The 14,165-nt window shown below is 42.8% G+C and overlaps 1 protein-coding gene across 1 annotated transcript; it reads left to right on the forward strand.

Annotated features, from left to right (window-relative positions):
• Positions 1–3,967, forward strand: GDF2 (growth differentiation factor 2). The gene is made up of 2 exons (XM_006014768.3): positions 1–346; positions 3,021–3,967. Exons 1-2 carry the CDS (start codon positions 1–3, stop codon positions 3,965–3,967), a joined length of 1,293 nt encoding a protein of 430 aa, XP_006014830.1.
• The last annotated feature ends 10,198 nt before the right edge of the window (positions 3,968–14,165 follow it).

Below are 14,165 nucleotides of genomic sequence, written 5' to 3' on the forward strand. Positions count from 1 at the left end.
ATGAACTATTTGGGGACATTTGCTGCATTGTCCATTTTCAACATCATTGCTTGTTTGACAAGAGGTAAACCCTTGGAAGAAAGAAGCAAGTTATCAGTTACGGAGGATTCTGATATATACTTTGGTGAGCTGGGAGAGATGGAAGGTGAGACGCATCTCAATTTTAAAAGCCTACTGGAGAACATGAAGGCAGATTTACTGAGGAGTTTGAACTTATCTAGGGTTCCTTCACAAGAGAGGACCAAAGAAGAACCACCGCAATTCATGATTGATTTGTACAACAGATATGCCATGGACAAGTCTTCCATCCCTGCATCCAACATTGTGCGGAGCTTCAGTACTGAAGGTATGACATCTTAAATACAGACAGGAATTTACAAGGCAGTCTGTGAGTTGGGTATTAAGTTCCTATTGAAATTCGGGGGAAGCTTCATACCTAACTCCCATAGGCTCCTTAGACCAATCCCAGCCCTGGTCTGTTTTGTAGTTCTTTCTTCTGCTCCTTATTTTCTTTTGGTCTACACGAAACATAATGACCTTTAGTTCTTTTCTTTGATTTCACATTGTACAATCTCTCCTTCTCATACTGAATCAGATGAGGCACCATATCTATAAAATTGAGGGTTACCTTGTTATCTGTCTCAAAGCTAGAGAATTAGGGCTGAGTTGAAAAATTTGGAGCTATACGTGAGGCATCAACATAAAACCATAGGGTTGGAAGGGACCCCATGAATCCCCTCATCCAACCCTCTGCATAGATGCTGGGTATGTTTATTTCTAAACCACCCCAGACAAATGTCTATCTAGCCTCTTAATGAAAAACCTCCAATGCAGGAGTTTACGTAGCTTTCCTAGACAGCTTGTTCTGTTTTCCTTTGTTTCTTACTTTTAGGAAGCCTTTTTTCTAAGATTTAATTTAAAACTGCTTTGCTGCAATAAACCCACTGTCTTGTGTCCTGCCCTCTGTGACAATGGAGAACACTTTTTATCCCTCTTAGGTTAGTGCAGCCTTTCACATTTTTTAAAACTGCTATCCCTTCTTATGGAACAGCTGTTTGCAGTGTTCCTCCCATACTTTATCAGGAGAAAAGCCAAGTGAAAAACATAGCTCGGGATTTGAACTAGGGTCACCACTCCTCGCTCCCAAAGTTCTGGAGTGTTCGGATCAAGGGTTTTGGTTTGGGCCTGTCCCAGCTCAGCGTATCAATAAAGTGTTGTCTGTGGAACATTTAAAAATAATAAAAGCTTAATTATTAGAAGCGATAAAAGGAGTGTTAAATGAATGTAATGATGGAGAAATGAAAAGGCCAAGGAGAATCAAATCTTCTCTAATTACAGAATACACACAGCAACAACACTATAACCATCTTTATATTCCCTTATTAACATGCCTAACCCTGACCCACAAGTATGAGCTGGAGTACAGTTTCCAGGGCCCATTCTCTGCTCAGACTAGAGGTGACCATTTTTTGAACAGGCATGGAAATTTGTTCATAAAAACTGGACTAAAGTTCATCAGTTCATTTTACTTCAACCACCAAACAGCTATCAGATGGTGGGAACTCTTAAACACTGTCAACCTTATCTTCCCAAAGTGCGTAATACCTATAGCCCCCTTGACTTCAGGAAAGATTGCTAGTTCTCTCTGCACTGCTGAAAAAAAAAGCAAACCCACCAATCTAATCAAGACATGAATCAGGGACATGGAAGGGAACAGTTCCTTATCTCTTTACCAATCCTCCCGAAGTAATAAGACCCTGAAGCTTTTGGATTACCTCTTTTCCCTCATTCTCTTCCAATCTAAACTGGTTTTTGTGCTAAGATATTAGAAAGACTTTTTTTTAATGTTACGATTTTATGCTAAGATATTGAAAAGAATTGAAAAGCTGGCACAAGGGCATATATATTTGCTATGTAATTTCTAAGAGGAATTTATCCTAATGCAAAATAATAGAGGCAGAGTTTGTACTTCAGTCTTCCAGTAGATTTTCAGCCTTAGTACAGGTAGTCCTCAGACTTAGGACACAATTGGTTCCTGAAAACTGCATCTTAAGTTGAAACGTTGCAACTCGGAACCAATTTTCTCACAAGAAACAATGTTATAAATGGGAGATTGGTTCCTGAACCAAGGCCCAATACTCTATTTTCACCAAAAATACTCCAGAATTTTGCACTCGATCAATTATAGATGAGTAATATAGCTACATTAATATACTTATATTGTAAATAGCAATCATATTGATTTGGAAGGACTTCTTTGAGGTGACTTTGCTGGACTTTTTGAAGGGCTCTTGGTTGGACTTTTTGAAGGGTTCTTGACTGGAGTCTTCTCAGGAGTCTTGGCTGCCGGTTTTTCTGGAGTCTTGTCTGCTTTCTTAAAGAAAGTGCCCAAGGAAGTTTGGATAGATGTTCTCCAGGGAGATGGGTGACACAGCGAACTTGTTCGCTGGATGCCATTGCAACGGATCAAGCGTTGTAAAGTTGAAACTGAGGTCAGAAAGTTGAAACAGGGTGTCAATTTATAAACGTTGTAAGTGCGAAACGTTGTAACTCGAAACTTTGTAAGTCAAGGACTGCCTGTACTTCAGGAACTCTATCTGTCAGAGGCTCTAAAGGAAGCCACCAAATTTGAAGACTTCCTGGTTGCTCTAGTATTATCTCCATTACTGACCAGTACTTCCTACTTTTTGGCTCTTTATACTCCTAGTCCCAACTCTTTACATGCCCAATGTCATATAATTTTGGTCACCAAAACTTGATCCTAAATATAGTTTGTGTCAGCAGTGACCTCTGTCAGGGTTTCTCACCTTCCTAACATTCAGATGAAGTCAGACCATTTTATTTAAGGCTATTCATTATGGTATAGCTTTAGTTTAACCAGGCCCTTGCAAAGAGTGGGTGTTTCTTCCGAAATGGAATATAAATCTTTCTAACAGCATTAGTTCTCCTCATTGGATTAGCATTATGTCACACTATCTGTTGGAAGTTAAGTAATCACATTTATTAACCTCCTGTTGCAGATGTTGTTTCTTTGACCTCATCAGAAGAAAATCCCTTTCAGAAACACATCTTGCTCTTCAATGTCTCTATCCCACACCATGAAGATGTCACCAGGGCTGAGCTAAGAATCCACATTTCCTGTCATAAGGATGCTGGCTCTCTTTCTAGACTGGAAGGCAACATGGTCATTTATGATATTCTTGAGGGAGACCTCTGGGAAAGCCAAGAAGGCACCAAAGCATTCCTTGTCTCTCAGGATATCCAAGAATGTGGATGGGAAATGTTTGAGGTATCTAGTGCTGTGAAACGATGGGTCAGGACAGACAGAGCAAAGACTAAAAACATGCTTGAGGTTGCTGTTGAGAGTAAAACACTGGGTGATTTCACTTGTGGGAAGCTGGACATCAGTGTTACCCCTGACACTAAAAATCTGCCCTTGTTAATAGTGTTCTCCAATGATCGCAGCAATGGAACCAAGGAAACCAAAGTGGAGCTCCGGGAAATGATTGTTCATGAGCAGGAGAGTGTGATAAAAAAATTAGCAAAGAACAGCACTTTGCCTGCAGAGGAAGAGGATGTACAAGAAAAATCTTTATCCATCACGGGGCTCCGCCAGCCTTCATCCAGAAGCAAAAGAAGCACTGGATCGAACCACTGTCGGAGAACCTCCCTCCGGGTAAACTTCAAAGAGATTGGCTGGGATTCCTGGATCATTGCACCTCAAGATTATGATGCATTTGAATGCAATGGGGGTTGCTTCTTTCCTCTGACAGATAATGTTACCCCAACGAAGCATGCTATCGTTCAAACCTTAGTGCATCTCCAAAACCCTAAGAAAGCTGCAAAGGCCTGTTGTGTTCCTACCAAGCTTGATCCCATTTCCATTCTCTACAAAGATGATGCTGGGGTGCCCACATTGAAATATAACTATGAGGGGATGAAAGTAGCAGAATGTGGCTGCAGGTAGTACAGGGCAGCAACTTTGAGAGTGAGAACACAAACCTTTCTCCTCTTTTGTAAATCTGTACATTAATGGTGTAAATGTAAATACATGCATGCAAACAGTCTTTTGAAAAAAACAAATGCTTTACCTAATTATATTAATTGTAAATAAATTGCATATATCATGGTACAATTAATACTGGATTAAATCCTATGAGATTGATAGTCCAATACATTATTTAATAATAGATAACACTCCATCCTGCGTAATCTAAACATAATGTTTTGCTAATTCATTTAAATGCTCTGGTTGCAAACTAGAGGATTCTCAAAGCAGCCTCTAGAATTTGGATGCCCAACAGAATTTAATAGGAATTAATGATCTAAATACCTTATGTAGGATGAACAATCTATCATGGAATAAAAGGAAACTAAGCTTTACTGTGCTCTTTGGTAATTGCCATTTGCACATTTTTTTCCTATCAATAGCTTAGTCCTCAGTGAAACTACCGTGTTTTCACTTCTATTTCACACAAGATAAGGCCATGCATGTAGGCACATAATACATAAAATGACTCTGCCTTCTTCAAACCAATGGTAAATTGTTTGTATGTCTATACCTTTAGTTAACTTTGGAAAACTCACTTCTTATAGAACTCAAAGAATTAAGCACAACTGGATGGTAAACTAGATGCTGCAAGCCCTTATTCCTAAACCAGGACTTTCAAGACGTTTTAGTATACATGACTTACAACCATGAGCAAAGGTTTGTCACATTCCAGCTGAGTGTTTCAAGTCTTAATTATTTCCAGTGTTTCCTTGTGTGTGTGGCAGGTGCTTTTGTTGTAGCTTTCTTATCCGCATTGTCCCTATTTTTACCGCTTTATGGCACATACTTGAACGATAAGAAGTGCAGCCTTCCGCCTTTAAGACACCATTTCCTCTGAAGAACTGCATCCCTTATCTCCAAACAGAGATAAAGAGCCATTTTGACCTACTGTACATTCTTAGTATTTCTTCAGAAGAATATGCAGTCAAACAATGTTCATAATTAGAAGCTGCATCCTGCTCCCACTGATTCCGCAGGGAGCTGTTGGGTACTCAGCAGTTTTGAAAAAAAGATTTTTATGTTGGTGGCTAAATGTGTGCTGAGGGGTCTAACTTCAGGTTCCCAGCTTTCAAAAACATTTGTTAGTGAGAAATATTACTTTTCATGCCTAAATATACTCCCTGCTCTAACTGGAAGCTTAGCAATAACTGAAAAACCTTAGCTATATTTGTTGAGATATAGTAGTGGGGGTGATGGTATCATTGTATGTTCCTTCAGTTGATAGGTTTTACTTTCATTAATCAGGGACTTAATCCTGAAGTCTTTAGTCAATTTGAATTCCTTTTGATTTCAGTGAGGGTTTTGCCTAAATAAAACCTACTTAAAGCCTTGTTAATTCAGCTCCAGGTGATTGGTCTAAGTCAGTGATTCTCACTCAGCAAGCTACAACACCTGGGAGTGCCTTGAGATCCTTTCAAGGGCGGTGTAGGGTACAACATGGTGTTAGCACTTTTAGGTGTGCAAACATGAATCATAAGATAAATCCAGAGTCTTTAAATTGGAATCCATGCTGTCAGTACCATTCTGACATGTCCTGCTTTTTCTGTGTTCTTTGCAACAGAAGAATTGCTCTCTTATTTTTATATAGTAAAAAGACAAGTGAAAACCAAGAGCTGGCATTTTCCAAAGGTTGCCCTGAATCTATCAAGGGGACCCTTAAGTCTCAAAAGTTTGAGAACCATTAGTCTATTTACCTCACATGACAGCCATGATTTCCCGTTTCTTTTTCTTATGCAAAGTCTCCAACCAAAGTCCCATCATATAAAATGTCATGCCTAAACTGATTAACAGTACGGCTGTGTGAAGCTTCAGTCCCCAATTCGATTCGGCGGAGATTCGGCCCAATTTGGTGGCCGAATCTCTGACTCTGAATTGAATCAGAAGACCCTTTAATCTCTCCGAATTGATTTGGAACCCTCTGAATCAATTCAGACAGATTCAGCGATTCAAACATAGATACCGCTTTAAATGCTTTTTCTGCATACCTCTAGGTAGCAGGGGCTCTGAACGCTACAATGATGGGGCAGATGCAGCGTCCCACAGAAGCAGGGTGTGTTCAGCAGCAGACCTGGAAGTAGACCAGAAACACTTCCGGTCCACTTCCAGGTCCATTGGGGAGCACGTAGGGCCCCCCCTCCCCATCTCCCTGGCTCGGCGACTGGTGCCAGCTTGGTCTGGGGGAAGGGGCACCCGGGGTCCCCCTGCGGCCAATTGCCGAGCCAGGGAGCATGCGGGGGGGCCCCCCTGCATGCTCCCCAGCAGACCCAGAAGTGGACTGAAAGTACTTCTGGTCCACTTCTGGGTGCGCTGCCAAGCACACTGGAGAGCCCCCAGCACCTCAGTGATCACGAGCCGTGCCTGCTACCTCAAAGTATGATTCGCCAAATCAGCATTGAATCTTCAGATTCAGCCAAATCAAATCGGGGACAGTGATCCGAATCAATGGATCGAATCACTGTCCCTGATTCGGGTTGAACCCGAATCCAAATCGAAAAGCGTCCGTTTCGCACAGCCCTAATTGATAGACTAGCTATCTGTTCAAAACGATCCATATAATTGATGAGGCAAGAATCTAAATGGTAGCTCAATGTACAGCAAGCAACGTGATTTAAATGGGTACATGTGTTTTAAATTAGGGCCGCCTGTGGGCAAGATCAATTCATTTGGCACAAACCATTCAGCTATGAAGTCTAATACACAGTTTATTTACTATTGTTAATATAGAGCAAGTAGCAGGCAACCAAGAGTGAAGCAGTTATAATGCTATCAAAAGCTTCAGGTGACATCATAAGCCATGAAAACAAAGCTCAATTCACTGGAATCCTGAGACTGAATTATAGTCCTTTTCATTCAGAATTGGCCTGCACAAACCTAAATTAAATATCTGCATCCACCCATGTCCCATGATCCACTTTCCACTGCTGTTTCCCCCAACCTCACTAAGTTGCTACTGATGTTTCCTTCCAGTTCTACTCCTTGTGTTCTCTACTCTTTACCTTTGTGTCTTGATATTTCTTCTACTCATTATTACTGTTCCCTTTTCTCTCAGTGTCCAGTGTTCCCACTGCCTCTGCTTCCCTACTGTCTCCTGTGCTCCAGATCATTATCACAGCCTCCCCTTCCTGTGGGCATAAAGAAAGAAGTGGAGTGCTCACATTACCAGAAAATGTGTTTAGTGACTTGTGAAGGTGATAGTACCTCAGAGCATCCATTCATTTCACATAGAAGGCCTGATTCTGTTCCTATAGGGTTTCAGTGAGAACAGGATTATGTTTATGATCAGCTGAAAGGGCAAATAACAGGAGCACCATCCTCCAGAAATTCACAGGGAGATACTCATAAACATCAACATTTCTTTCATGGGAACTTATGTTATATATTGATTTTTTTATTTAGAGAAAAGAGTGGTTTGGTAGTGCCTTTTATTGGACCAATTAAGTTGGAAGAGATGTTAGGCTAGCTCTGTGGCACAAAAAAACCCCTCTCTCGGGTCAGATTTGTATTTATACATTTATTCACTGTGAAGAAAGACAAAAAAGCATGTTTGGCCCAAAGATTCAGATTTCAACCACATTAGCAAAATTCCAGAGCAACACCACTGATCTCTTCAGACTTTCAGCACTATAATCAGTTCCATAAGAAATGTACAGAGCCTGATAATGGGCTCTAATAAGGCCGAAGTGATGCAATGCCACCTTCAAGTAGCTCTTTTGAGTTAACTGTAGATTCCCTGGGCATCAGAGAGCCCAAAGGTTACACACAGCTGCTATACATCCATCCAGTTGGAATGTAAGGGGAATACTCCAGCCATGTGTTGTTCTTCACATTAAACGTAAGGGAAGCTTGTGTTAAGCAAATAAAGGTTTATGCATAATATACCCACTGAGCAGCACAAATCCTGCTCCTAGCTGTAACAGGCAGCTCACTCTGTTTTGATCAGTATTTGGAACCATGCATTCCTAGGTAAGCAATGATGTTTTACATTCTCCATCCCCACCCCTTATATGACAATAGCAACTATTTCATATTCCTCATATCAGGGGCCCAGTATGGAGTCTAATGGCTCTGCCAGCTCTATGGCACTTGTGTATTCTCTATAACTTTCTGGCTGGTTTCTGCTGCCAGAAAACTCTTGAAGCAGCTTGAAAGGCTATGCAGAGGTGAGGATTTGAAACCACTGTTTAAACCCACTGTTCTAAATGTACAATGCTGAAGTCAAATTTAAAATATGCTTTATTAATATGCATCTCAGCCACTCCACTGTTATACTGTGGATAGATTTTTTTCGCACAGGCTCTAACCACAGGGAAAAATTTCTGTACATTTCATTGTTAAGCCAACAGAAGTCTTCAGTCTATTGTAATGTGTTAATTGGAGCTGGCTGCAAAATGGGAAGTGGCTCCACCAAAAAATGTTGACCTATTCTTAAAAACTGCAGGAAAACAACAACTCCATTCACATGAAAAAGCAAAGCTACACGTGCCTCTATGGCATTGTTGTTACTGTGCCATCATTTAGTACTTCCTTTGGAAAGTGCTAAAGGATGGCACAGTGCCATCTGTGCCGCGCAGTTATTTTTAGCAGCTACATCGCTGTAGCGACATGCTGTACCGAGGGTGTGAGTCACTACGGTGGCATAACTGCTGAGTCACAGGTTTTGCCCACTGACGCTGTGTCGCTATAGTGCGTTGCTACACTGATCACTGATCATTGGAATGAGCCTATATTCCCTTTTCCCCAACCTTTATCCTATGCCATAACCCACCACACAGGATTTGTAATATAATTACCCATGTGGGCAACACCAGCTGGTTACGACAGCTGAGGAAGTACCACTCCAATTTTGATCAATTTAACGACTGATAAAGTGCCAGTAACCTCACAGGGCTCTGTGCTGTCACATCAACATGGCACACATCGACACGTTTGAGGTGGTCAGCTTATATCCACACATAGGCTTCAATCTTGGGCTAGGTTAGAAGTGCTGAGTGTTCAGCAGTTCAGTGTTGCAAGCTCTAAAAATTCAAAAATCAGGAGTCAGCTGTCAAAAGTAATGAGAGAGAGAGGGAGAGATAGATTTAATTTACAAAGATATATTCATGTTTTGGATCTATTTTTTGAACTCGTCCCTACCCAGCCCTAATATGTGAGGCAGTTTCAGCAGTGCCAGCTCTCCACAGCTAAGGTGACCTGTGTCCTGACTTTGCAGAGCCTCTCACTGAGAGATCCAGCTTAGCACACTTTTGTGTAAAATGCTATGATGTTCTGCAAATGAGGGAGGCAGACAATAAGAGAGGTTTCCCTATGCCTAGCTATGACTGAAATGTGCATTAGTACTAAACTTCTTGCTTCATAGGGAGAACGGGCTCCAGCAGGGGCTGAAATTATATTAATTGAGCAGGCAACACTGCTGATCCAATGGCTTGAAGAGGACTGCCAAAGCTGGGCAAAATAAGGTTATCAAGGCAGTGGCATTCACAAAAGACTTGGTCCTGTCCACATCTAGGACTGGGTTTAGTTACCTACAAGCTCCTTCTGCAAATGTAAATCACACTAGGGTGACCTCCATTTAGAAGCCTAATGAAACGAGTTAGTTCCTCTGGACATCCACAACAGACTGTACTTCCTCATTTGGAGCGCTGAGTCCAGCAGGTTAAAACAAAGAGAACTTTGGGATGGGGGAGACACTGAATAAAGCTGGGGAAGCCAGCAAGTAATACATCATCCATATCAACTAGTCAAGACTCCCATCCCCAGGGTGTCTTAGTAGCAATCTTCACCTTATTAGTCTCTCAGGAGTATGTGGAGCTGACAAGGCAAGGGGTTCTAGCATCAACCACCTCCCTCTTCCCTTGTGCCTGCACACACTGTTGTTCAGGAATAGCTGACTTCAACCTGCAAGCAAGTCCATCTTCAGCTTTGAGGGCAGGGGTGGGCAAAATACAGCCCACAGAGGGATTCTGTCTGGCCCGCAGTGGTCTCGCAGTCCTACCTAGCCCAGGCACAGGGTTAACCCAGGCCATGGCACATGCAGCCGGTCCTGCCATCCCCAAGCATGTAGTGGGGCTGGGGCGGCAGAGGCCAGACTGCCTTCCCAGCAGCACTGGTGGCAGCTCCTTCTGGCTGTCACAGCCGCCAGACATGGCCCCACTACCTGGGCACCCTGGCCTGTGTGCCCCACACCCACCGCCAGGGGCAGGACCCGTGCAGGCAGGGTGCTTGGCTGGGCAGCTGGGATGAGGCCATGGACAAGCAGGGAGCAGCATCTGGGAGCAAGACAGGCATGCAGGGCTGGGGAGACCCCGGGATCTTGGGGCAGTGATAGCATGGAGCCAGGGCTGGGGCCAGGCCAGAAGCGTGATCTCTTGCCCATACGGTCCTGCAACAGACACAGACTCTGCAGGCAAGGGTGTGCAGGAAGCAGATCATGGCTCTGCTCTGGCTCTGGCCCCATGATCCTGGACTCAGCCCTAGACACAGCTCCCTGCACACCTATGGCTCCATCCTGTCATCCCAGCCATGCACCCTGCCCACGTGGCTCCTGGCCAGTCTGCATGGAGACCCTGTGGGGCTGTGCCAGCACATGGCTGGGACCATGGCAGGGCCATGATCTGCTGTCCACATGCCCCTGCAATGAGCAGTCTGCAGGCAAGGACGTGTCAGGTAGTGGATCGTAGCTCTGCCTTAGGCCCCATCTTTGTGCTGTCACTGCCCCACAGCCCCATCTTCACCCACCCATAGCCCCATCCCACACAGGGAGCTCTGGTGAGATGTTGTGCTGGAGGGTGGGGGTAGGTGTTGACCTGGCCCACAACAGTTCAGCAAAACCTGCTGTGTGGCCCACGGGTCCAAATAATTGCCCACCCCTGCTCTAGGGCATAGGTTTCTCTGGTAGCTTTGGCACCAATGCCAGCTGAAGGGGTCCTTGCTCAGGCCCTGGGTAGGGAGGCCTTTAGCAGACTACCCGCTGATCTGTTTGATCTGGCATCAGAACTGGCAAGTTTTTAGTATCACATTGTCTGGAAATTATTTAGGGAGCAGTCATCCATGATTTTTGGCAACCAAACAGAGCAGGGGTTGGCAACATCTTGGACAGAGTACCAAAAAACACACGCAAGCTTGACCTGTAAGGTGTTGGATTGACAGGGGCAGATGGTGGGGGCACTGCAAGAGGCCCAATCCTTGTTGTAGCAGTGCAGCCCTGACCCCTTCCCTGCCGTCCACCCCAAGACATGCATGCCAAGCAAAAAGCCTTTTGTGTGCCACACTCTGGCACTCATGACCCTAGAAATTGAGATCATTAAAAGTCACTGAGGTTCTCATAGTTTCATATAATTAGCTAGAGGACAGGAGAAAACCATAGGCAGTCTTTAATAGCTATTACTAGTACTTATTTGATCAGTATGCACCATGCTAAACAAAAATGTATGGTAGGTCCACTAGATGTTTGTGATCTAGACTTGACAAACAATGCAGTACAGATTGTATTTTCTATCTACAGGAACTGGAAGGGGCAAGATAGTAATGGCTTACACCACAGTTTCACTGAAGAATTATTTGCGCCACCCGCAAAATTCAGAATAATATTCTGAGACTTTCAAGGATATTGGTTGTAGCCATGCTAGTCTAAGGACATGAGCGGAAAACGTTTTTTGGGTAAATGTGATATATTTTATTAGACCAACTAAATAGTTGGAAAAATTTGTTCTTTGCAAGCTTCTGGGTACAAACATACTTCTTTAGGCAGAGGGAGAGTCTACAGTTGTATTGTGATCTCCTGCATAGGACAGAAGCTAGGTTTCATCAAATCCATCCTAAAACCTGTTGTCACCCAAACAGCGAGTTTTATCTAAGATGCAACACACTTTCTACAAAAATTTTTAAACATAGACCACCTTCCCAGCAACACCTTCCTAGCCACCATAGATGTTACCAGCTTATATACCAACATCCTACACCAGGATGGCATCCATACCTGCCTTGCATGTCTGCAAGAGCCAGAGTAGAACTCAGATTACAGACCTAAAGATATTACTGAACTTGTACACATCATCCTCACACACAACAACTTCACTTTCAATAACCAACACTTCCTCCAGATCATAGGCACAGCTATGGGCACCAAAATGGCCCCACAATATGCCAGCCTTTTTATGAGCCACCTGGAAGAATTCCTCAAAAACCACATCATGAAACCCATGCTATACTTAAGATATATAGATGACATTTTCATCATGTGGATTGAAAACCTGCAATCTCTGGTTGATTTCCATCAGAAATTCAATAGTCGTCATAGTGATGATCCAGGATTCATCACCCCTCCATCAGACACTCTCTTAAATACTCCAGCACCATTGTTTCCTTTTTAGACAGTATGGTCACTATCCAGAATGGTAAATACAAACCACCATATTCAAGAAACCCATAGACTAACACATATCTGCACAGAACCAGCAATCACCCTTAGCACACCAAGAAAGCTATAATATACAGCCAAGCCCTGCAGTACCACCACATTTGCACTGAGGAGAACACCCATGATTGTCACCTCACAAATCTCAAAAAGGCTTTCACTCAACAATGACATTCCTCTAAAGAGATAGATCGCACATTTGAAAGAGCCACCTGGATACCATGTGAAGAACTGCTGCTGTACAGAAAGAAAATCCCCATGAATCGGACACCATTAGTTATTACATACCATTCTTCCCTGGAACCTATATGGAAAATCCTCAAACAATTGCAACCCATACTAGAAGAAGACTCACTTCTTAAAGAGATCTCCCCAGAGCCACCCATCCTAGCCTTTAAACAAGCACTGAACCTCACCAATCTCATGACCAGAAGCAAATTTCCTGTGGTGCAGAACACACCAAATGGATCCAGGCCATGCCAGGACAAGAAATGTAAAACCTGCCAACATATCTCCACCACTCCCACAATAACTACACCCCACAACAGAACCATCACCATTCCTGGATCTTACACCTGCACCTCCAGAAATGTAATATCTCATCCAGTGCACTAAATGCCCTGATGGAAAATATGTAGGAAAAACCAAACAATAACAGCATACCAGAATGAACGCATACCAAAAATCTATCAAAAGACAAAAATACCCACTTACCTGTGGGTGGACATTTCTCACAAGTTAATCACCGTCTCTCTAATCTTTCAGTCCTAATCCTCAAAGGGAATTTACAAAACACCTTTCGCAGACGAGCCTACGAACTTCACTTCATCAATCTACTGGATACAAAAGTCATGGACTAAATATAGACATTGGATTCATGGCACATTATATCCTGTCTCCCATCTGATAACCCCGTGTAACCTCTATATAATTTACCAGCTACATTCCTTTACCAGGTCACCATTCCCTTTTGTCCCCCACCCCATCTCTCACCTATGGCCTTACACCCACTCTGATTCCTTACTGCCATGCATTTGCATTTTCACTGACCTGCATCCCTGCATATTAGCTTCTATCCTATTCAGAAGAGCACAATGAAACTGTAGCCTCTCCCTCTGCCTGAAGAAGGGTGTTTGTATCCCAAAGCTTGCAAAGAACAATTTTTCCAACTATTTGTCTGCCTGAGACTTTCAAGGAATTTTACTTGAAGGTCACTTTGAAGCTTCAGCTTGTATCTATCTTCTGAGTGGAGAAGGTTGGTATGAACTCATTATAGTACTGCTGCATGCATTACACTGCCTCCCCATCTGCTTACAACTGCAACACTAAGTCTTGGCTAAAATTAGAGTGAATGGAAAAGTGGTAAGTAAATATTGCTTAACTTCTTTTTTTAATGTTGCCACTGGGATGGGAGAGTAAATGTTGGGGGGTGGGGGGAGTAATTTACTGAGAAAAATTCAAAATATTTTTATATAAGTTGTTTTATAATAAAAATGTAGCATGTTTAACAAAAGGTGATTTTTTTTTCTAAAAATGACCATTTTTCATTTATTAAAACTTTTAAATTAAAAAAAATCAACCATATCTAATTTTAATCTATAAATGCCTATGTGCTTTGGGACTTGAATGTCTCAGGAACAGCATCTTTTTTACATGCTGTGAAAACACCAATGGAACTTTTTGTTGAAGTTTGGTTTTTCA

The sequence above is a fragment of the Alligator sinensis genome, unplaced genomic scaffold, assembly GCF_000455745.1.
Source record: "Alligator sinensis unplaced genomic scaffold, ASM45574v1 scaffold264_1, whole genome shotgun sequence".
Classification (NCBI taxonomy): domain Eukaryota; kingdom Metazoa; phylum Chordata; order Crocodylia; family Alligatoridae; genus Alligator; species Alligator sinensis.

Coding starts and splice junctions, on each gene's coding strand:
- GDF2 (XM_006014768.3), top strand. CDS start 1: ATGAACTATTTGGGGACATTTGCTGCATTGTCCATTTTCAACATCATT. Junction 347..3,020: donor GCGGAGCTTCAGTACTGAAG/GTATGACATCTT, acceptor CTCCTGTTGCAG/ATGTTGTTTCTTTGACCTCA.